General features: G+C 38.1%; 1 protein-coding gene and 1 long non-coding RNA gene across 10 annotated transcripts in view; one reads left to right on the top strand and one right to left on the bottom strand.

Annotated features, from left to right (window-relative positions):
* Positions 1 to 6171, top strand: part of pros (homeobox protein prospero) — a 140037-nt gene extending 133866 nt beyond the window's left edge. For all 9 annotated transcript variants that reach the window (XM_087344915.1, XM_087344918.1, XM_087344922.1 and 6 more), the window contains one exon: positions 488 to 6171. In XM_087344915.1, the coding sequence (XP_087201041.1) occupies positions 488 to 667 (180 nt within the window). In that variant the 3' untranslated portion in view covers positions 668 to 6171. The remainder of the gene's footprint in view (positions 1 to 487) is intronic.
* Positions 1 to 23518, bottom strand: part of LOC147874453 (uncharacterized) — a 290349-nt gene that overhangs the window by 265341 nt on the left and 1490 nt on the right. The window contains exon 3 of the long non-coding RNA XR_015534240.1: positions 22345 to 22387. This is a non-coding gene — a long non-coding RNA (uncharacterized LOC147874453). The remainder of the gene's footprint in view (positions 1 to 22344; positions 22388 to 23518) is intronic.

Below are 23518 nucleotides of genomic sequence, written 5' to 3'. Positions count from 1 at the left end.
TATGCCGTGACTCAGTCGGTAACACACCACTATATTGTTCGATCTTCGCATTTCGAACATATATAATAAGCACATTTTAAAAAGGACATTATATTGTATCAGAACGACTGACATGTGTACAGTGCAGTTCAGTAGTGGCTTAGCGTATGGTTTTGCAGTCAAAAATAGTGCCTAATGCTTCCCAGGCTTCGAATCCTGTCTGAAGCATGAAACGTGTGAAGTTTTTCATGAAGTTCGCCTGCGAGATTTGTGGAAATGCATTTCCCACTAACATTCTGTAGACTACTATATACAGAAATCCCACCGCCTGCATCTTGGACTGAATCATATTCGTTATAAGGAACATTTATGTAACTAAGGCAAATAAGAAATCATAAAACACAGAAAAAGAAACGATTTAGAATGCATTTCATTTCCTTATTCAGTGCTTGCATATGTCACACCTTGCTTCAAGTCACAAGTCACTTTACTCTTATGTTTTTTACAGGTTCCCTCCAATTTCCGGTTCGTGGTGGAACAGACCCTCCGGGAGTTTTTCAAGGCAATTCAAGGCGGCAAGGACTCGGAACAGTCGTGGAAGAAATCCATCTACAAGATAATCTCCCGTCTAGACGACCCTGTTCCAGAATATTTCAAGTCGCCCAACTTTCTGGAGCAACTGGAATAGCTGCAGGACTAGTACGTGACTCCTGAAGAGCACTCCCACCCCTCACCCCGCCATGCAGCAGTCAGTGTCCATCCGGGTCTGCTGCTGCATCAACGCGTCCTAACACGACAACACAAGATTGCTTCCGTTCAGCTATTCTTGCTTGTCTTTCCTATTCTGTTGCGCTTTACACTCTGCTGTTTCTCTTCCGTTATCCTTTACTCCTTCTTCTTCTTCTTCTTCTTCTTCTTCTTCTTCTTCTTGGCTCCTTGCCGCACGATCTGTTCGTCTCTGTAACCAATGGGAAGACAGTCCAGCAGAAGGGCTGATACATCTGTAAACTGTTTCGTTGAGGCAATTCAATGGTAGACTGCCCACAGTCGTAAATACCAAAACTATATTATCTTTTATTGTAACATAGTTCTCACTGTTGATTACTGTGACCAAGTCCAAGACAACAAACACCAGAAGGTGACCGACTCCGGGACTGGACTGGTTAGCCTGGGGTGCGGTGGGGAGGTACCTCTTTGTATATATTACGTGCCGATCCTCAACCCCCAAGTCAGGGGCGGAGGGGACCCATCTGGCCTGTCCCCTTGCCCCTGACCTTAAGGACCCGTCTCGGGTGTGCATTGAGAAGAAGTGCCTTCTCAAACCTTCCAGTTAATATTGTCTATCAAACTTGTGGGCAGTTCATTGTGTAAATAATGTTTATGTAATTTTAATTTAAAGCCAAGAGAGTTAAGGCTCGTCTTGTAAAATGCACATCTACTATTTGAATAATATGGTACAGATATAAATGACCAAAGAACTCGCTGTAGTGAAGAGGTTGGAGTTTGTTAAATCGTGTGCTAGTCGTTGACTAAAAGTGTCGAAATAATCCGTTGATAGTTCACACTGAATTCGTTTTACTATGATAAACAAATGTAAAAAAAATGGTATTGTTAATTATTATATTATTATTTCTTGCCAGAAGGAACACAGTGTGCACAAACCTTTAGTTGTAGTTATGAATCACATGATCTCACGCCGTCACGAACCACCATCACGCCAGCCAGACAGACAGACAGACAGACAGTCAGTCAGTCAGTCAGCAAGCTGAAGCAATGGGGATGAACATTAAGTCAAGCTAGCTGCTGGTGTTGTACAAGGGAGCGCTGGGCAGATTCTGATCTGTACCTACTATTTGTCGTGGTGAGTTTCCTAGTCAAAAATAACCCATTGTCTCTCTTAGGTTAAACTCAGTATTTATATTCAGTGGTGAAAACGTAAAAAAAAAATGCCTTCTGATGTTGAACGACAATGTAACTGATTTTGTGATATATATACTTGATTGAATTTTACACTAAAGAAATTTTGATAATTGCTTTTGAGTAAAAAGTATAAAAAAGCTAATGAAAAGAGAACAACTTTTTTCCCACAAATGTAAAGTACTGTGTTACTGTGTGCAACGGAAACAGCCGCAGAAGAGAAGAGCACCCGATGAGTGTGTAAGTGCGCGCCAACTCAATACCAATGTGATGATCAGTGGGGAAAAAATGTGACACCCGCGAGTGAAGAGAGGACTTCAGAATCAAAAAGTAAATGCAAATAGAACATTTGGTCTCGCGAGGCAGACGGCTGGGTCATGGTAGTGGACGCTCTAGCAAGCTGGTCAAATACCCCCTCAACATACTTTTACAACCAGTCACCACCCATAGCAATGAAGCAGTACGAATACAGTTTACAGATATAATTCATCAGTTGAACAACCCGATCCAGCAGCCAATCACTTCTACAGTGGAGCACCTGTAGCTTACATTGTCCTTGTTTCGTCTCTCGTCTGAACCCTCAGTACTTACAGATACATCCACGTGGCAGGCAGATCCCACAGTTTACCAGCCGCTACTCTGCCAGCGTATCGACTAATATACTAGAGAGATAGGGAAAGTATATAAATAAGTTATATAAATAAAAATATCAGATACTAGATGTGGAGATGGATGTAACCTAAGATGGTAACAAAGGAGGAGATGAAGCAAAAACCAAAGTGTCCTTTAAGTTTCCGGACTGTTGAGTTCGCCAACTGTTTACCGTAAAGAAAAGGTGACTCAACAGTTTTGGTACCTAGTCATCACTTAAAAAAATCTCTTTGTCAGCTGCAAGCAGAAGGATTCAAATCTTGTCTCACACACACACACCCATACACACGCACACATGCATACGTACATACGTACGTACATACATAGATACATATACATATACATACATACACAAATACAGCCGAGTCGTGGATCGCAGTATCGCTACTCCTTTGTTTCTTTGAAGCTACATCACATCATCATCGTTCTAACAAATATGATCATACAATATAATGCAGAACAGTCGCGGCAGCGTCTCACAAACCGAACTACGCCCACCACTTCCGAAAACTGCTCGCGTCGCCCCGTGCGTCGACCGGGTAGCCCCCCCGCGTAGACACGATGGCTTGGCGGGCCCCTTCCCTTCCCACGGCTCGCCCATGCCCCACCATACATTGCTGTATTGAATGCTTTTGAAAACAAACAAACAAACGTTGCCAGTGCATCCACTGGATTTGAGTTTTGTTTATTCTTTCAATAGATCTGACATTGTTGACTCCTGCTATGTGATTGTTGCCCTGTAGATTTTACCTTTCCCCATGGTTGTTGTAGTTTTGACAGGGAGCAAACCCTTACAAAGGTGGTGGTGTGGTGAGGAATGTTTTTCTGTTGGTTTTCACGTAGATTTCACATACGATTCTTTTCCCAGCATGCTTCAGTTGACTAAAAATTGCAACGGTTCCTTTCTCTGTACGCTACTCATTGGAACTTGTTTTAAACGCAAATACAGTTTTGTTTCTGCACACGAGCCATTTGGATACTTCACTCATCTGTTTTCATAAGGGTGCTGTTATTTTTGAAAACCTCTCTCTCTTTCTCTTTCTCTCTCCCTCCATTAAATGTAGCAATACTTAGATCAAAAGCAACAGATTTGGCGTGTTCTTTCCTGCTTGCGTTACAATGCAGTTTTCATTTCAGAAGAAAATACAGGTCTTGGAAATGTTTAGGATCCCTATTCAAACCTCGTCACGAGAAGTACAAGCTTAGTTAAAGCACCTTCGCGCCTTATCTTTATGATAAAAAAAATTGAGCAAAATGAAATTGTGTGTAATTTTTACCAAAATCTGCCTTACATTCTATTTTCTTAAAGAATACCTAGTGTGATGATTTGCTGTAGAAGAAAAACAGTTCTCACATGTCTGGAAAACGTTTTTGGTCGTTGTTATGTTTTTATTACACTAGCAACTCACTACTATATTATCACTGGCAACTGCCCCCAAGGGTTGCTTCCCACCATTACCGTTTGTACGTTCGTTCGTTATGCATAACAGGCTGTTTCAGAATCTTCTAGTCCATTACACAAACATAGTCATTCTTTTGAGTGTGAGATGTAGTATATGTAAACTGTTGGTAACCTTTGAGCGTTCTGGGATACATCCTTCAAGTTATAATTCAGTTGGTCACCGACTATTCGCCCGTCACGTATTTGTTTTCAATATCAGTTAATTTCAATTGTTAACGATACGCCATGCATTGTTTATAAGAAACAGAACTGGAGATATTGTACGTTTATTATGTGTGCCCTCTTTGATATTAAGTTGTATCAAACTGTGCATGTGACGTCATCGTATCCTGTCAAGTTCACTTTCTGGAGACTGTGAGTGAGAATCCTGTGAAGTGTTCTCAATTTTAAAATAGCTATTTGGACAAGGAACCACATACAGTACAGCACACGCAATAGACTGAAGGCAACTAAACAAAACTGATATTCAACATACATGCAAAATATTCCAGCTCTAGGCATCCACTCAATCAAACTCACACACAGGGCCAACTCGTCCGACCTAAAGTGCCTTCAAAAATGTTAATTTTTTTAGAAAGAAAAAAAACAAAAGGGCCCTAAATAGACCATTCTCGCCCCACCAAAACATTTTACATCATTTTCACTCCGGTCTCCTGTTTATGTAATAATTTCGAAGGACCCGAACGCAAATTCAAGTTATTAAGATTGTTATGCTGAGAAATACAAGATAATTCCGTTTACTGGTATTATTACAGAAGTATTCGCATATTTAATTTATTGGTTCTTATTTTAAACATTGTATTTACAGAGGTTTCATGTGTCATGCATGTAAGAAACCATATATCCATGGTATAGCATTTACTCTAGTTTGTAGGAATACATGATTATAATGATAAGAACTACTCAATGGTTTTTATTTGACATCAGATTCCCCAAGTTCACTGTTCCATGCAAATACAAGTTAACTGTTATCGTTGAGTTGTCATGGTCAGGCGTTTTACGGATTTCCTGTTGTCCCCAGCCCCTGTTACGTTATGACACCGTAGCTAAACAGAAATGCAACGAGCTGACCCGGATAAGGTGAAGTTTTAAGATTTTTAACCGAGTCAAATAGTTTTTCACTAGTCTTTGTCCACATAAGGGAACATTAAAATTAATTTTTTCTGAAAGAAAGAAAGGAAGGAAGGAAAAAAGATAAGAAATTGAATTTACGGCAACCTTGTATAATGGTATGTGTCCTTGTACATATGTATTCAAACGACTGGTGCTGACTTTGTATAAGTGAAATGCAAGCTCTATCGTAGTATACAAAAAAAGAGTTCGTCCGAGACGATTATTATTAAGTACAAAATATGAAAAGTTTTCTAAAAAAGCTCAACGTCTGATTCAGACAAGTGTGCTGGAGTTGGAAGTTTCGTAGATGTGTTCGTGGATATTCTTATTTATGAAAACTGTACCTATGTTTATACACAATATTTTACGGTAGTGGGGCTTCACCAAAATAACGTTGCAGCAGTCCGTAATCTTACCACCACGGACGTTCCATTTCATTAAGGGCGATTACATTCAGCTACGGGTCCTACCTGGCTAAATAAATCTATATTTGTACTATTTATAAAAAATACGTTACTTCGGGTTGTTCAGAATGTATTCCAGTTTTCTGTTCCAACCCAGCACACCTGTAAATATATATATAAATTAATATTAAGTATTCCTAATTATTCCAAATAAAATTACTCTGAAAGAAATGTCAATAAATTTTTAAAAAATATAAAGCTCATAATGCGGAACAAACAAACACGTGTACCAACGCAACGTAATCACAAAGTACGTACAAATTTTCCTATGCATAGGTTCTCTATACGATTAATGTTCTCAATTCAGTCTGTGCTGCATGTTACATTCAGTCAATCTCGTGTGTTAAAAAGATTGACGCACAAAATAAAATTTTGCTTTCTTTCTGAACGGCGTGTCGTTGTCCATACATGTTGTTATAGAAGTTTAAACTGTTCAGTGTATTACTAGTTTTAAAAAGAAACATCAATTAATTCCATGTACTAAACGTTTTTAAAGAAAACTTTGTGTTCGTCTTCAACATAACGTGGAGAGCTGTTGAAACGGATGTGTTTTTGATGAATACAGTAATAAAAGCTATGCATTTATTTCAAAGCATTTTTCCATATTCGTGAATACTGACATTGTTACTATGATCCCTTGCTGATCTGGCTGGATTGGACTCATACACCCTAGTCAGTCTAATGTAAATGGAACATCCACTCGACGCTCAAGTTAGCAGGTTTCAACTATTCTGATGCATGGTTAGGAAGCAAGTAACTGGGCTTATTTCAACTGACGAAATGCACGACTTAAGAGAAAGAAATTCTAATGCTAAAAATTCTTCAATAGTAAAGAATTCCTTTGGACATCAGTCTGAGAAACTTTGCTTCAGTTGTTACGTGTAACAAAGTCGAAACAGATTTTTTTCAAAGTTAAATATATTAATTTTGTTAGGCAGATTTCCAGCATCTCAGAAGATTCGCTACGAAAATTTACGTCATTTGTGCACGGACGCACATACACGCACACACGAGAAGCCCATTTTTATTAATCAGTAACACATTAATAAATGGCCTTCACAGACTATAGAATGGGTAAGGTGTTTCATTATAACATAATTAATAAATACGTTGTTTTTTTAATATGCTTCAAAAATAATTTCTTCCAGTGAGTTCAAACTGCATTTAACGTGCTAGTTTCGAGAACATTTTAAATATGTTCACGAACATTAATTTATGAAACATCCTACATCATTCGATCGTAGTACAAGAGAGGTTTACGTGGGATGGTGAGTACAGGGCAAGGCTGCTGGAGTCTGCGGAAGGACCCGCCGACAGAGGAAGACGATGTTGCTCTTGCGTGAAGTAAAAAGGTGACGTGAATGGAGAATATGAACTTACATGCGTACATAAGTCAAGCACGCAGATTAGATTTCAATGAATGACTGCAATTTGAAAATTAAATAATTTAAATTTTAAACGCACGTTATGAACCAGACTTGTAAATTAAACGAAATACTTCATCTAAAAATAGTTTTTTAATTCCTTCAAGAACTAAGAAACTTGTTATGAATAAACATGACTTAATATCACGTAACATTTTCTAATATGCTGTGAATATTAGTATAAAATTTCCTTGATTAATAATCGTTTCATGATTCCTTTCAAAACTGAACGAAATTATCCCTTTCTGTACCATTAAATGTAAATTGTTTTCACGTTCATAAATAATAAAAATTGTCTGTGACAATAGTAAGCCTATTCTCCTCTCATCGACAACCACTGAAATACACAAAACAGGTAAGCAATAAAATTAAGTTATACATAAGACGTATGTTAATACAGTCAGTAAAACATATGTTCAATAAAGGCTTTGAATTAAAATTAAGAAATATATATATATATCCTAAGAAAAATCCTCCGGTCCTTTAGTTCAGCAGCAGACAGCCACGGTTCTCCAGTTATGAGATAAGACAGCGTAAAATTTATTTTATTTAACTATCTAGAAAATACAATGATTCGAGTATAAAATGTATTGAAAAAAGTGGGTGTTTAATTTTTTTCATTAACTCTTTTCCACATTTTTCGTACTGTTAAATATTTGGAGAGTTACATTCGAGGTGTATGAAGAAACGCAGTTCGGAATTTATGTCCGATTAACATGGCTTTCCTAATAAGCAACAATGTTTAGGAAATCTCGCGGAAAATATGATCAAATACATGAATGCGGTAAAATAAATTAAACACATTATTATAACAAACTTTTTAGAAATGGTAATTACGTCTTAGTAACACATCGTTAGTAGGAAAACGATAAGAAACAACGATTAAATAATGCTATACCGAACGTCGGATTAAACAATTCCTGCTTGGTATTCTAGGAAACCAAGGTTCAAATCTCGACCTGAAGAAGGCTTTTCTTGGTTTTCTCAGTCTCTACGGGCAAATGCTAGGATAATAACTTAAATTAGGCCACGACCGCTGTGAAAACCTCAAATCCTACGACATCAAGTTACGAACCAGAAGCATTATCTTTAAAGATAATTGAAAAAGTAAGCAAACGGACCAGTTTCTGTGGACTGGAGTGTACTCCTGGGAGTTACGGCGAATGAATTCTTACTACTACATACTTTCCAACAGATGGCAGCACAGAAATTTGAGCACTCCTGCTGCGTGTTGAAAATTTCAAGAATCATGACGACCGCAATCAAATTGCTTCTGTGACTCAATCGATATGTTAAGAACTCCAAGCAGCGAGCGCGTAACAAAGGATCGGATTGGTTACCACGCAGCCCTGAGGATGAGAGCAGAGATTGCTCTCCAAACGTTGGTTTATTCACCGTTCAGCTACCTGACACGGCTTGTAACCCGGGAGTCTTTCTTCACTATATTTTTCTTTTATGAGTTGTTGACATTTTGTAATTTCGCTACAACAGAAAGTTTCTTTTACTCTGGCTACAGTTAGTAGTATTTTTCACCATACGATCTTAGACATGTTTCAATAAATCTTCCAACAGTCCCCACTGACTTTTGCGTGTAACTGTAGAACTTCTATTGGTTAGAAATCATTGCAGTATTTTTTATTATTCCTGCTATAAACATATGGCTTAAACCATTGCCTACACATGATAGTAGTGTCTTGCTTACTCAACCACTACCAAAATATAAGTGCGTCAGTAACATAAGTCCTTCTATAACCGAATCGCAACAAATTGATATGCTTTCGAAACTCTTTACTACGCATGTTTTATCTAACGTTGTCTTCGCTAACATATTTACGCCTAGCCTTATATTAGATGCTTGCTTTAGCATTTCATAGGTTTCCGTAGCCGTTTTGGCGAGTCTTTGGCAAAATTTGATGCACACGCCATTCCGAAATCGCAGGAGGGTCGGTGTAATGCACTACCAAAACGCCCGTAACTAAGAAACAAATGCTAATTCGATGATGCCGGCTGGCACACTGATTCACTATGAATGTAGGCCGCACACCCTAGCGGCAGAAGCTCGTACTACACCCGGTTCGCCCTCTATTGACACAGTCTTGAAACTTTCCGATCGCACCTCGTAAGGTCTACCTCTCAGCTGCTACATAACAAATGTGTTAAGGAGGTCATTATCATGCTTGAACAGGACAGTAAAGTTCGAAGATGGAAAATTAATGTTCGAAACATGTTGATACATGACATCAATGATCAGAATAACATTACAATAATGCTGTTATAATAAATACTGATAAAAGCTGTGTGAAAGTGACGGTGATCAGAATTATATACGATAAACACAACAGGATGCTACAAGACAAACGTAACAATTTGTACCCAACGGGATATAAAAATTATTACTCATTTCAATATATTTTAACTGGGTCTATTTGGAGAAAGAAACATTTTATCTGCCAACCAGACCTGCAGAATGCATATTCATGAAGTGGATTAGTCTCACTCCCTACCATGTCCTGCTGACACGTCACCTGATCTCTTGAGCAATTAAGCAGCTGACGTCTCGTGAACGAAATGACCAAACCGAATCTGTCTTAAGAGATTACAAACTTCCCACATCCTCTGCGCGACAAACATCCCGTGGTGAAGAAAGAGAGTTGATTTGTTTCTTACTGTTAACAATACGAGAGCAGATGAACAAGATGGTAAATAAGGAATCTGAATATCGGTTCATCACTTGATGTAAGGGCTGGAGGGAAGAACACATCAAATAAACTTCAAGCATTTGACAGAGTACAACATAATATTAGAACATCGGTAGCTGGTAAATGAATTTCGGAACTTCAGGATCACGCGAAACGTACAAACTAATTCCTCTAATTTAATTTACTTAACCAAACACCACACCATGAATACGTGTGGAAGAATAATGGCATAGCTCCAGTTTCTCTTTACTTCAGAATTATATGGAGATAAGAAGTCAGTTTGACGACCCGTCCGCCTTACCCCCAGCCTGTCTAGACGCAATAGCTAAGATAAACGTCTCTTATCCTTGCCGGGAATCGAAAGCCGGTTGTCAAATATGTAGCTTAGTCACTATATTATCTGAACTATACATTACTTTAAATGAAGAGCATTGTGAACACAAATGTTTTGAATTAAAATCAACTGCATTTATTTACAGATTCTGACAACTGAAACCTGTGAAAAACAAAAGCCCACGGCACCTTTTTTGCGGACAGACCAGACTGCACCTCACATACAGATAAATAAAACCAGCTATATAAAATAACATCAGATGTACAGATGTTCCGCCAGATTTAACTTAATTGTTATTGGCATGAAATATTTTTAGTAATGCAACTGCAGAAACCGAAAGCAATCAACGATCCTGACTTACACTCACCGACTCCTGGGCTCTCCCCCCCCCCCCCACACACACACACAGCGAAATACAAGTCAGATTATCAAACTGACAATAGAACTTTAGCTAAAATTTTCTTCGCTGCTGTTTGAATGTGTTATGAGCTGTTTCTTCCTCATTGCGGTGTATTGTTTTATCCTGTGGTATAATTTCAAATGCTTGGTCAATACCTTAAGCAAATTGGCTGTCTTCATACACGCGCACACATCATTTTGGACATATTACAAGATTCCACAGCGCATTGGCCGGCGAAATCGCCCGTACGACGTCCGATGTCCGTCATCGCAGCTGCACATTCCAGCATCCAATTGATTCCCGGCATGTTAATGGGACGCGTTCCACCCTCGGGATTAATTAAGCTTCCCTTCTGGAAGGGGGAGTCAATTCTAAGGACACACAGCTTCCTACAATCAATTAATGCTCTTTTCTTTGCAACTGGCGACGATCTCAAACCTGGACATTCACCACTGACACCACCCTACCCAGAAACTCGAGGCTTAATTCCAAAACATCTACAACCACAAGAATTACACGATACAAGAATCTTAAAGGTGGGGTACTTGGTACGCACGCTCCAGGTCAGTTCAATCTGCAAAGAGACTGAATACTGACTATGGCTTTGGAGGTTAGGAGTACGAACCCTGCAATTGCATTTCCGCATTCCTTGTAGCAATTTCTCAAACGCATCCTCTGTACAGTGTCAAATGCAATGTTGAATGTGGAAGAGGCATGGGAAGGGATGTGGAAGGAAGCGGTAAATTTCCCTGGACTTATCAACCACGACATAAAAAAGTATGGGAGCACGTAGCTAAAGCTCCACGTATTTATAACTTCGATACTAGATGCAGGTGGCTGAATAAGTTGACGCTCCGACCGCTTTGACCCCAGGGAAAGATCTCCAGGGACTCACTATATAACAGCTGGCTGGGATCCAGAGCTGGTCTGTACGTGTTACAAAAAAAATATTGTCTGCTTCTGCCGGGATTCGAAACCTGGTCTAGTCCCTAGCCAATTTATTGAACTATTCAGTCTCACGAAAGAAAGAGTTAGTTAACAGTACAAAGTATCTCCCAAAATTCTTTTAAAGGGGCTCAAGAAAGCCAAGAAAAACAGACCCCAATTGCGAACCCTGGACTTCTCGAATATGTATCAGGGACGCAAAATATTCAGTCACAGTACTCATATCTCGACAGTGGCATTTCGGAATACGCTATGGGTGTAAATCAGAAAGCAGCTTTGTGGTTTTGAAACGCGGCATTTCAATAAAGAAAACTGAATTCTTGTGGACTGTGCCTCAATCTCTCGATACGTTAAAAGCATCTGTTTATTATGCGTCTGTATATTCTTCTTTTCCTCTGAAACGAAATTAACTAGCTCTCGTAAGACGTCTGGGATTACACGTCAGAAGCATATTATTCTGAAGACCATTCAATCGCTGATCTTGAATCTTGAAATCTAACACTGATTGACTTATTTATGAGGACAACATTCAAAGGCTAATTGAAATCGACACAAGACGAAGTCTTTCAAACTTAAATCGCCAGATTTCTTTGAGAAAATATTTCTTAAATAAGATCTTTTACAGTCACTAAATTGCATTCCATTGAGCAGTTATTGAAGGACATATTTTTAATTAGTCCCGTATAAATTTTCTACTTAAACCCACATACTCCGTAAGAAAAGCATATTCTTATCTCACTTATTCATTACTGAGCGTCGTATTAAACTGAAATTACTGTAGAGGTTGTCTAATGTAAACAAATTTCTAGACCATACTTTTTAAGATGATAACTAAGGAAATTTTAAAAAAATCACACATAAACCTACAGTTTTTAGGTTATACTTCTGGGAAAACCTCAATTTCCTCATCTGCGTGTTAAACTACTCACCGGGCCATTTCTTTCTTCTTAGAGGGTGCAGAAAACACATTAACAAAACGTATAATGGAGCGGTGTTGATGGAGGGAGACACAGGAAGCACTATTCACTGGCCTGAGTGTCCCATTGTACTGCACTTTACACAAGTCAAATGGACAGTTATTATTAGCTCCTCTCTTGACCACGTAAAGACGTCGCCACCTACGGATAAGAGTTTCGTCTAGATTCTCAGCTAATGCTGTACAAAGTCTAAGCTGATATCCAGAAAAATCCCTCCACAAATATTCTTCACTATATAAGTATAGGTATCATTAAAGCTTCAAGTAAAGTATCGTTACAATCACCACCTTCACAATCCTTTCTAAGTTCTGGTGATTCCTTTATAACCCCGAGGACTGCAAAATGGAACATAGACCTGTAACATTTATTGTCAAAGTCAGGTACAAAAATCCGAAATCACCATTGCCACTGAGTGTTTATTTACAGTGGTCAAGACGGAAGGCGTTCTTCAGTGAAATATACAGTATAAAGATGTACAAATACAGGTTTTATGTTCCGAGTTATAATGTATACACATCTTTTTGAGACACTGTACATCCAATGCAGACTCAGTGGCAATCTTTTTGGAGACTGTGTATCTTCCAAGTACTTTTTTGCTATTTTGAACGACTGATTGTTCTTTATGTTGAGATATTATTTATACGAACCTATCTAACGTCATGGAACAGAGTATTTATTGTGAAGCTGAAAGTCGCTCACTCAGCCAAGGAATTCACTGTTTTCGACCTAAAATGATTCATTACAATTTTTACAAGAACCCGCCACTAATTTCTATTGTAAGCCATAAATTAAACCCACACACGCCTACCCCCTATTTTTATAAGAAACATCTTATTATGTGATGTTCACTTCCAGATTCATTTTTATATTGGAGTGAATGTTTTTGGAGCGAATGTTTTTTCATGTTCTACATCGGCCTGTAATACAAATGATTTAAAGAAATATTAATGAATATGAAAGAATATAGAAACAAAATAATATATTGGAAAGTAAAATTGAACATACCAAAAATGAGAGCGTAGATACATCTTAATGTGTCTGGAAGCACTAACGTATCCGACCAGATGTGGTTCACTACTGATTGCGGTTGCTTGTAGGGAAGGTAAGTGAAAGGTGGTTGTTGGGGGTGGGGTCAAGCTTCTGAAGGTCATTAAATGAATTATTCATCTTACAAAAAGTAATATAAATTATATAATAATCATTTCTCTCTACATTTTTTTCCTTATCCAAGACACGTCGTGAATTTCACTTATACACATCATTAGCCAAAATTTTCTGTATCGTTACGCGACAACATTCTGATAATTAGAATACTCCTCAGCCGTGCAATTATTGCAAAGCATGAATAATGTTGAGGGTAATTCGATGTGTACTTGCATGTACTCAAGATAGTTTGCTTCATCACCGAGATGAGTGATTCATCTCTTCATAAAGCATAGCGTATGCCTGAATCGATTTTTCCATCAGAGGGGCACTTTGAAGTGCTTGGGGCTAGTTGGTCGGAGTTGTTGATGCTGTGTACCGAGAGCAAGTGAAAAGGGGGTGGGGGTAAGAGGAGGGGGCAATGAGGCAGATTGGACGGCGCGGGACTCGGCCCCTTCATGCGCTATGTGGCTCAACGTACTGCGCAATTAAAAAAAGAGAGTACCAGTTTTTAAAGGAACATATTAAGCATAAGATGAAAGTAAAGGGTTATATCCCTCTCCACTTTGCCGGTATGGTTAGGTAAAAGAGGACACCGCACCCCCCTTCTCTTTAACAACCTCATACTGTTTTACAGCTCTCGACCAAACCAGACGCAGTAAGCTAATATTTTTATATAATTTATGTTTTCGTTCATACAGTGCACATATATTGACTTAATCGTAATATTTCCGTGTCTGAATGTTTACTGGTTTCAAAGAGTCCTCTGTCAAAATGACCTCTTCATACGTGCAGGAAATCACGAAATGTCTTTTTTTGATCAATTACAGGTACGTAGAAATAATACTGACAGACGGCTGAATACGCCGGACAACAAAATGTCTTCCAACCTCCTTTAGCTTCCTTCGGGAGGGATGATTTCCGTAGACCGCAACACAGCTACTATCCAATAAAGAGCTTTTGCTTTCAAGAATAGACATTAATCCTGTTTTAATTAAGAAATTCACCCTAATTTCGGAACAGTAAATATTTGGGTACAAGGTATTATTTCTTGGAAGGACGAAGTGGTGCTCACCCACCGCCAGACTTGTGTCTTTGCATGATAACACCAAAATAGTCATCTACCACGTGAAATTGAGCCCATGGCCCATGAATTAAGAACGTGAGGTCTTTAACTCGCGGTGCCACCGAGTCCGTTAAACTCATCCACCACACATTGACTCTGAATTTGTTTGTGCCACTGTAAGATTTTACGGGGCTATAGAGGGAAAGACAAATGCTGTACTTATTGTAACTGGGGTTTTATTTTCTAACAGACTATTTCGTATGATTCTGAATTACCAATAAATCACAATTAACTAGCCCTATATCTAACCATGTCCGATACTGAAAAGAATTGTGATTATGTGTATATAATTAAAATGACAAAATAAAATGATTGTTATTAGACGGACTACAAAATAATTACATTTGTTTTATAATGCATTTGAGAGTAAAAGGTGTCACAGCCGAGAAGACCACAATCGACACCTTCACGGCCATAAAAACCACAAACCTACCTAGTGGAAATATGAAGAATTCAGAGCTTGCATATTCATCTCTTTCGAATTCACAACAAATCTGAGTCATATATCAAATCTGTGGAATTATACTGGTCTATAATTAAAGAACAAGTTCCTTATAACTGGATTCTCGATAATTCCTTGAAATAAATAACGAAAATACTACGTTATTGCCTATTTTATATTATACAGTGGCATTTTTTAAAGGGGGAGTCGCAGCTCCCAACGGGGTAGTAAAATTTACAATAGGGGAGTAATGGCCTCGTTATGACATGTGTATTTAAAAAAGGCAACTTTAAATTATAAACATATAATGAAATACAAAATTACTTCATAGATATCTTAATGTTCCATGTAATGGGTTTCTGAGCACACAAATTAAATGTTGGTAATTGTAAGCAAATTTATATTTTTAATTTAACTTGCAAAATGCTCGTCATACAACTTAAATGCAGCTAATTTTTATCGCTTTTATTACCATATTTACACAATGTGTATTCATCTTGCAAGATGCAATATAACGCAACACAACGGACCATGTGTACATACTTGTGAAGCCATGAGAAAATATTCGCATTTAAAAACAATATGGTTAATAATAATAATAATAATAATGCCTATCTCTCTCTGCATTCTAACTTAAAGTTCCATAATAATGTGTTCAATAATTTATGCGGAATGCATTTTAAAATTTCGATTCACGTAATATTATAGGTTACCAAAGAAATAAAGTTATAAAAATAGTTGCAAGGACAAATGAAATATTTAATTATCCAAGATGACGACTGCTTCTGTTGAAGTGTATCAGTAGGTCATCCCATTTAAGTGAAGTGCAACAGCACTGAAGGCTGTTAAAAGGGATGTCCAGATGGTGTGAAAATATTGCCTAATTTATTTTAAAATATCACATCATTACCTCGGCCACTCATCCTGATCCAGAAAGACAAAGGGATATGAAATATGTGTATACGTTGCGTCCGACTTTAGCTCCCCTTCAGAATATGGTCGGTCACCCCATGCCTGGTCTAGTTTGTCAACCGAGGGTCATTGATCCACGTGTCCACCCTTTTCCAAGCCCACTGCATCTCCGCGCATTTGCCACTGAATTTTGCTATACACCACGGGCGTAAGAACAGTTTTGCGCTGCCGTCGATATAATGTGGGGTGGGGGAGGTAGGTGGAGGGCGGAGTACTATGCTTTGAAAAAATGCACCAACCCTTTCTCATGCCAACATTTAATTAGCGTAGGCGTGGCTCTGACCACAGCATCAGCATCCGAGGTTCGAACTAAGGTTTTTATATTTTAGCTCTTGTAACCCGGAAAAAGCCTGTTGAGGGTCAAATGATCGCAGTAGCGAACCGGATTCACTTATTATGCTGAATATATGCAGTCCTAGCTGGAATATCTGGACGAAAGTAACATTCAGTACAATACTCAGAAGACGAAGTTGGTTCTCAAAACGTTGGTGTTTTCTCCGTCCAACCACCTGACACGGCTGGTGCCCCGAGAAGAACTTATTACACTTAGTACCCGTGAAAGTTTCACATTATACAAAACAGGAGGTTCTAAATCAGATGCTAGGAATGGAATTATAGCCAGAATTTAATAAAAGTATGGGAAAGATAAATAGCATAGATACTTTTGACGAATAATGGATGGAATCTGCGAAGAAGAGAAAATGTAAACATCTCAGAAGAAATTTGAAAGATGTGGTTAAACCCAAAGGATCCAGAGGACTATCGGAGGAGGACTATAATGATAAAAGAGTGGGGACAACGGAAATCCAATGGCGACAACGGTAGTAAATCAGATATTATTACACATAAGTTTACTACAATTCATATCACTGACTTCGGGTTAAGGAAGATGTGCTTCTGAACAGCACTTAACACTGATCATAACCTACTCTCTACGTCGGGGGCAGGGTAGGACTGTCACAGCACCCTAGATTTGGTCAGTCAGTGTTCGATTGTATGAATGGCGTGGCCTGCTCGCTCAATTACCTTGGTTTTGGTTGCCCCTCCGCGAGATAGACTACTATCGACATTGACCAATGGCCACAGCCCTTAATTACATTTCTGACATTAGGAACAGGAGGGCGCAATTCAAAATAGAAAAAGCACTACTACTAAATATCAAATTCAATAGAAAATCCCACTATAATATATGAAAAATAGAAATGAGTACTCCAGAAACATTATGCTCGAAAATTTAGAATTTTTAAAGAGCCATCGGAAAGAACACGTTCAGCATAATTCACATGTACACGGATTTGGAATCATGAAAGGGAAATATATAATACATTAATTCTTCTTTGAACCAACACGTACGTATAGTATGCCTGTATGTATATATACGTTGACGGCTTGCACTTTTCCAGGGATAAACTCTGCAGCCCCCTTTTTCAAAACTTCGATTAGTATGAAATATACATGGGGCAGTCGCTGTTGCACCGGATTACCAATTGTTTTGTCCCAGTGCATTGAAAGGGAGGGGTCGATCGAGGGATTGCAATGAGTACGAAACAAGTAAAGTCAATGCACGGAGAGAGGGGGATGCTAGTGAGGGGAGGGTACTGAGAGGGGGTGGCATAACAGATCGTATGCACAGGAAACTAGCCGCAGGAAGCCAGCAGGCAGGCGGGCGGGTGGTGCAGCTGAAAGCTGAGTTGACGTTTAGTCTAGCAGTATTTATGCACTAAGAGCTGGTCTAATGAGTCTATCGATCGTAAATAATCAATCATGACGAAGTGACCACTGGGTCCTCGTCCTCCGTACAGCCGCCACGCAGAGCAAATATTCCTGACCGCATGACGTGCAACAACGTACCTGGTCTAATTAAAACTTCTCCCAACACGAAAACAGCAATAAACACAAGTTAGGAGATGTATGCATACTGTAATGATTGAAGGGAGTTCGCTTCTACTGTTTCCAGGTTCTCATTCGATTCGTGAATGACAACGTTTAGCGCTGTCTTATAAACAGCGTAATTCAAACACGGGCACCTAATATGAAATCAGATCAAAATTAGTCAAACATTTCTCGAGAAAAAGCATAAATATCACTGTGGTTTAATTATACCGAATATTAATAAACTTGAAGCAAAAGTGTATTTGATATAAAATGGGTGTATTGATTTTCTCTATAATTCTGTCCGAAATATTTTTCACTGTGATACGTTAGGTCTTAATATGAAGTAACCGTCATTTTTGTTCGATTTCAACCAAACCTGAAATGCATAGATACATAATAACAACCCCGCCAAAGATTATATTCCATGATGTTCCGGTCAGTAGTTCTCCAGTTATTAGGTACATGTGGATAGACAGAGAGACGGCGACGCTAATAAGGGAATTTTTGCAAGTTCGTTGCAAATGCGCCTGAAAATTTTGCGGGGATTTAATGTTAACGCCGATTAACCCGGAGTGTGACTGTCGAGAGATACGTCATACCTATGAGCATTTCTTTATACAATGTGCCCACTTTCATCGGCTGCAGTGGCTTGACACGTATGAATCAGAAAATGCGTTCATCTATTATCTGGGGTGCGTTAAAAAAATTTACACCCCACACGGAGACAGACTTGGGATCTGGGCTCTTCACGTAGTAGGGTATTGCACTGTAAGGGTTACAGAATAGAGAAAATTTATATCTTACAAAAGTCTCCTTAGTGGCCAAATATCGTGGGAAACACTACTTGGAAGCACAAAAGAGTTTCTAAAGTAATATTAAAATGAATGTTAAAAATTCATTAGAATATTTCACATTTAATTCGGCTAGAAAAATATGGTACGGAAAGCAACTAATGTTTTGTCATAATTAACCTTCGGGTTACGTTGACAGAGTTATCTCGTTTGTTTGTTAGTAATATTTCAGTCAATATTCGATCAGGCCTGCAATGTTTCCCATTCGTGGCGGTGATGCAGAAGCCCAGGGGCTGCATGAGTAAGTCTATTAATTTGTCCCACTGCTATTCCCATGCCCAAAATTCCGCCTTTAGAAGACCATGTCCCAATTTTCCCAAACATTTAACTAATTCCACGTAACAGAGTCTTTGAGAAGCTGATAGTCGCTCAGATAGTAAAGAAATTACGGAGCCCAACAGTTCATTGCCGTGTTCACAAGAGCCTTTCACCATTTTCTATCTTCAACCACGAGGATCTAATTTCTGTAACATTTAATTCCTTTAAAACGCTAACGAAAGTTTTGAATATTTTATTACGTGATTGTCTTAAAGTACACAGTATCCGGCTAAATGAACAGCACGTACAGATTCTCAACCGTCTATAAACTTATTAGTTTTTTGATATATAGATACGACTTTAAGCCTGTATATAATTATCAAATTACATATCCTGTTGACAACAAGGTTTGTATACGGAAAATCCAGGCCTATGATTATCTGGATGTAAGAAGAAAGCGAGCCCCCTTCCTTAACTCCACTATTAAGAAGACTAATTAACGAAACATAATGAAAGGGCGTCTGCTTGAAAATCTTGGAAGCTAATGAAACATTATTACACACACACACAGTTTATATTAGCCTATAATGTTTTCTCTAGTAGCAAAGCATTTGGCGAGAATGAAAAGGAGAATACAGGATGTAAAGCGAAAGGTAGTCGACGAACTAAAGAACAGAGTTCTTGAAGCTTCAAGTTAATTCCACTTGATTGCACATTGAAAGCTATGCGTATGTTGCTTTATGCTCTAAGCCTACACGCAGCTTGTGATGCTCCTAAGTATCTTCTGTGACTTTTTGAAGTTTATATACGCCACGGTTGTTTATAAAGAGTGTGCATTGGATCTGTGTTAGTAATTTCCAATGCACACTCTGCTGTGAACATTTGTAGGTTTCTTCACTTTGGCGATAAGTTTAGAGTATGTTAAAATGTCTTCAGTATTAATGAGATTGTTTGAAACTCCCTCAAACTCTTGTGGCTATAGTTTAAAAGCAATTAACCCGAACAAACCAAAGAGAACAAATCTAATAATGAACATCATACCATAACTTCCACCAGTTCAGCACAGTTTCTACCAATAATCCAAATGCAGATCTCTAATTTAAATGTATGTTGACAAAGTATTAACTTCATATTAAATATTGTATGTTCCTTCACAGGTAGAAAAAATATTAAATTGAGAATCATAATGAAAGCTCCTTCCAAACCACAAACATAATTCATGATGAAGATTTCTGTCTTCTGGGTTATTGCGCTGTGTAGTCTGGTCGATGTTAACCAACGTTTCAGAGGTCATACTGCCTCCGTCATCAGGGCGATGAATATGCCAATAGGGTGTGAGGAGTTGGATTTTATAGGCAGGGACGTGAAAGGTGTAGCCTGCCCCGAGCCACCTTTCACGTCCCTGCCTATAAAATCCAACTCCTCACACCCTATTGGCATATTCATCGCCCTGATGACGGAGGCAGTATGACCTCTGAAACGTTGGTTAACATCGACCAGACTACACAGCGCAATAACCCAGAAGACAGAAATCTTCATATTCACCGCTGTGAGAACCTCAAGTCTTACATAATTCATGATCATAAAGTAATCGAAACGAAAATTTAAAACTTTTTTGGCCGAGAGAAAAACAGACATAACGATTAAGCAAAGCTGAAGACATTCAAACTGAGCGGTTTCAGTTAACATACGCTGATCAGCTCAGTTCTAAAACAATCTTTTAGTAAATGTCTTCTTTTCTTATATCCTCGTGGCATTTCCAAAGACTCGATACGAAAGTTCGTGCAGTGCACAATTAGAATAATAACATAAGATTTATAGAGTTCGTTCGATGCTACGGTTTGCGATTTCAACCTACTTGAAACAAGACGGAGTTATGGCACCAAGTATTAGGCCCTTCTATATGTAAATATGAAACTCACCATACAGTGTCAAATTACATCCAAACTTGTACATTTCTTAAATTGCCCTTGAATATCAGTCTCCAGTGGCGGTATTTTGTATACACGGGAATTACCATAAGAAGCTGACAATCTCTTGTTTAGCTAAGCTACTGTTCTGGCGTGTTTCGGAAAAAGTCCTCGTCCGTCTGTTTATTCGTGACAACGTCCAAACTACAGGTCCAATTCTCGTGTAACACGATATGGTAGATGTACGCTAAAGTATACTAAGGTTCTAAATGAAGTTTACATAATAGCCTATAGGCCTATATAATGAATCTTTTTGGGAGATTTTGATAAAATTTTAAATAAGAGGTATCATACGTAAGTTTCATTCTCTTTACTACATCTTTAGACTCACTTTACCTAAGATCTAAATTATAATTTCGGCTCATCTAGCGAAATATTTTATATGTATTGTTGCATATGGGTATTACCCATAAAATACTATCATTTCGTATCCTACAATACTGCATAAGGAATAATGATTTCAAGAAAATCACTTCTCTCGAAAACACAGATCTAAATTATTTGATTAGGCGTATCTCAATCAGTGCACAACAGCGAGGTAGGCCTTCCTCGTTCAGTGTTATATCACGGGAAATAAGAGATTCTTCAAGAAACGAACTACGAGATCCGTCTTTCTGCAAAATACTTCTCCCAGAGTCAAATATGATGTGCATATTAAAGGGAATTCGAAACACTGATGACTGTTTTATTCCATTCTTGCGCAAATATGTAGATATTAATATGTGAGCATTTTGTGGTGTGCGTCATTTAGGCAGAAACTTTAAGCGTAGTGGTCTCAGGAGAAAGATAAGGAATTTTCGCGTGGAAAGGACACAGAGAAATGTCACGTGGACTTTGAATGGCGGAATTACATATATACATAAGACACTGACTCTTATGGTTTCGCTTGTTATATGAAGCATGAGAGTCGACATTTGCAGTAAGTGGGAGGTATATGATAATTTGTGATTTATCTTAGGACGCTACAGGAACGTGTATCCTGCACCATTTAAAAAAAGAGAACGATTAGATTTCCGTAATTTCATCATCATAAAACCTCAGCTTCTCTGTTAACAGAAGCAGTGCAACAGCTGATACTCCAAATGCCAAGGAAACAGCTAGGAAAAGTACGGTACAAGTCTGTTGTCGTGAATGAAAGTTTCAACGTGGAGAGCGTAGGGAGGAAATTATTGACGGGTTACAATTGAAGCAGAACATAATTCTCGTACAGACAAATGATTCCCGATGCCAGGGCACGCGAAAAGTCTGTTACGGAGCGGCTGCAGTATTTTTGAATGACTTAGCTTATTTATTTCTAAGTATAACTTTAAAGCTAAGCTAATCGAACATCTTTGTGACTTACCACGTCTAACGTCTTCTGGAGATTATGCTTCTTTCTTGAAGAACTGCAATCAAAATAAAATTAAAATTGTATTACTAATTACATGAAATTTTAAACCAATTATTTGTACTTTATCATAAAATTAAGAATACACATTACAACTAATTAACTAACTACGTGTCACTGTTGGCAGTTATTGCCTCCTCTGAATGCACTCCTTTCGCAACCCCCCCCCCCCCCCACATGGTGTAACGAGCTCTCAACCTCTCTTAATATCGAGAGTAAAACCAGAATTTCAACTCTTAGCTCTCTTGAAAGATAACTTATGTCTATTTTCGTATTTTGTATTAAAACTATGTTTATGCTAAGTTTGATGCTGTGCTGTCCAAATTAAACAAATCTAAAATAAGCATCAGAAACTGAAGCGTATGCAACACGAAAAGCAAACGCCAATGAATAAACATAAAGCCAGTCCACATGTCCAAAGTAAGGGCCACATGTCAGTACATTTTGTGTCATTCAGTTTGCACTTTGATATAACCACGTCAAAACTAGACTGACTTGATTTTTTTGAATTCAAATCCCAGTGACAATGTGTTATAACCATCTACACAGCTCTATGGGTAAGCTACTGTCATAAATATATATATAGACAAGCTGCAAAATGTGTTGAATACGAAGGAAAATTATAAATTTTGAAGATCTGCATTTAAAGAGTTTTTTATCCAAAATCCCTAATATTCATAGTAAGGTATTTTAAATTGATTATTTTATGTTCAATTAAACATTATATAGGAATGTTCTGTAATAGTTCAATACAAATTGAACTAGATTAGAAAAACGTACTCTTTGGAGTAGACCAACATGCCTTTCTCACTGCACATTATGTAGGAAGTTTTTGCACTAATGTAATCCCAGTTCATTCTTGCATCGTAGGTCATCATTGAACTGACATACAAGGTCACTGTTTTGTCTTAAGAGAATCTCTACTGTGAACTCAAATCACTGTTGGCAACCATGTCTTCCTACAATTACCATTTTTTGTTTTTTGTTCATATGTGATCCTATTTTTTCCCATTATTACCAAACAATAGCTTCAAAAAATGTAAACCATTTTTGGTAACATTGCAAAAGAATTCAAGCTATAAAATATTATCATTTATTTAACTTCTGCTCTGAATAACAATTTACTTCA

Source organism: Zootermopsis nevadensis, unplaced genomic scaffold (assembly GCF_977971745.1).
Source record: "Zootermopsis nevadensis isolate Lab colony 2312 unplaced genomic scaffold, Znev_1.0 Znev_ptg000008l, whole genome shotgun sequence".
In the NCBI taxonomy this organism is placed as follows: Eukaryota; Metazoa; Arthropoda; class Insecta; order Blattodea; family Termopsidae; genus Zootermopsis; species Zootermopsis nevadensis.
This window is presented reverse-complemented; position numbering and strand designations above follow the sequence as displayed.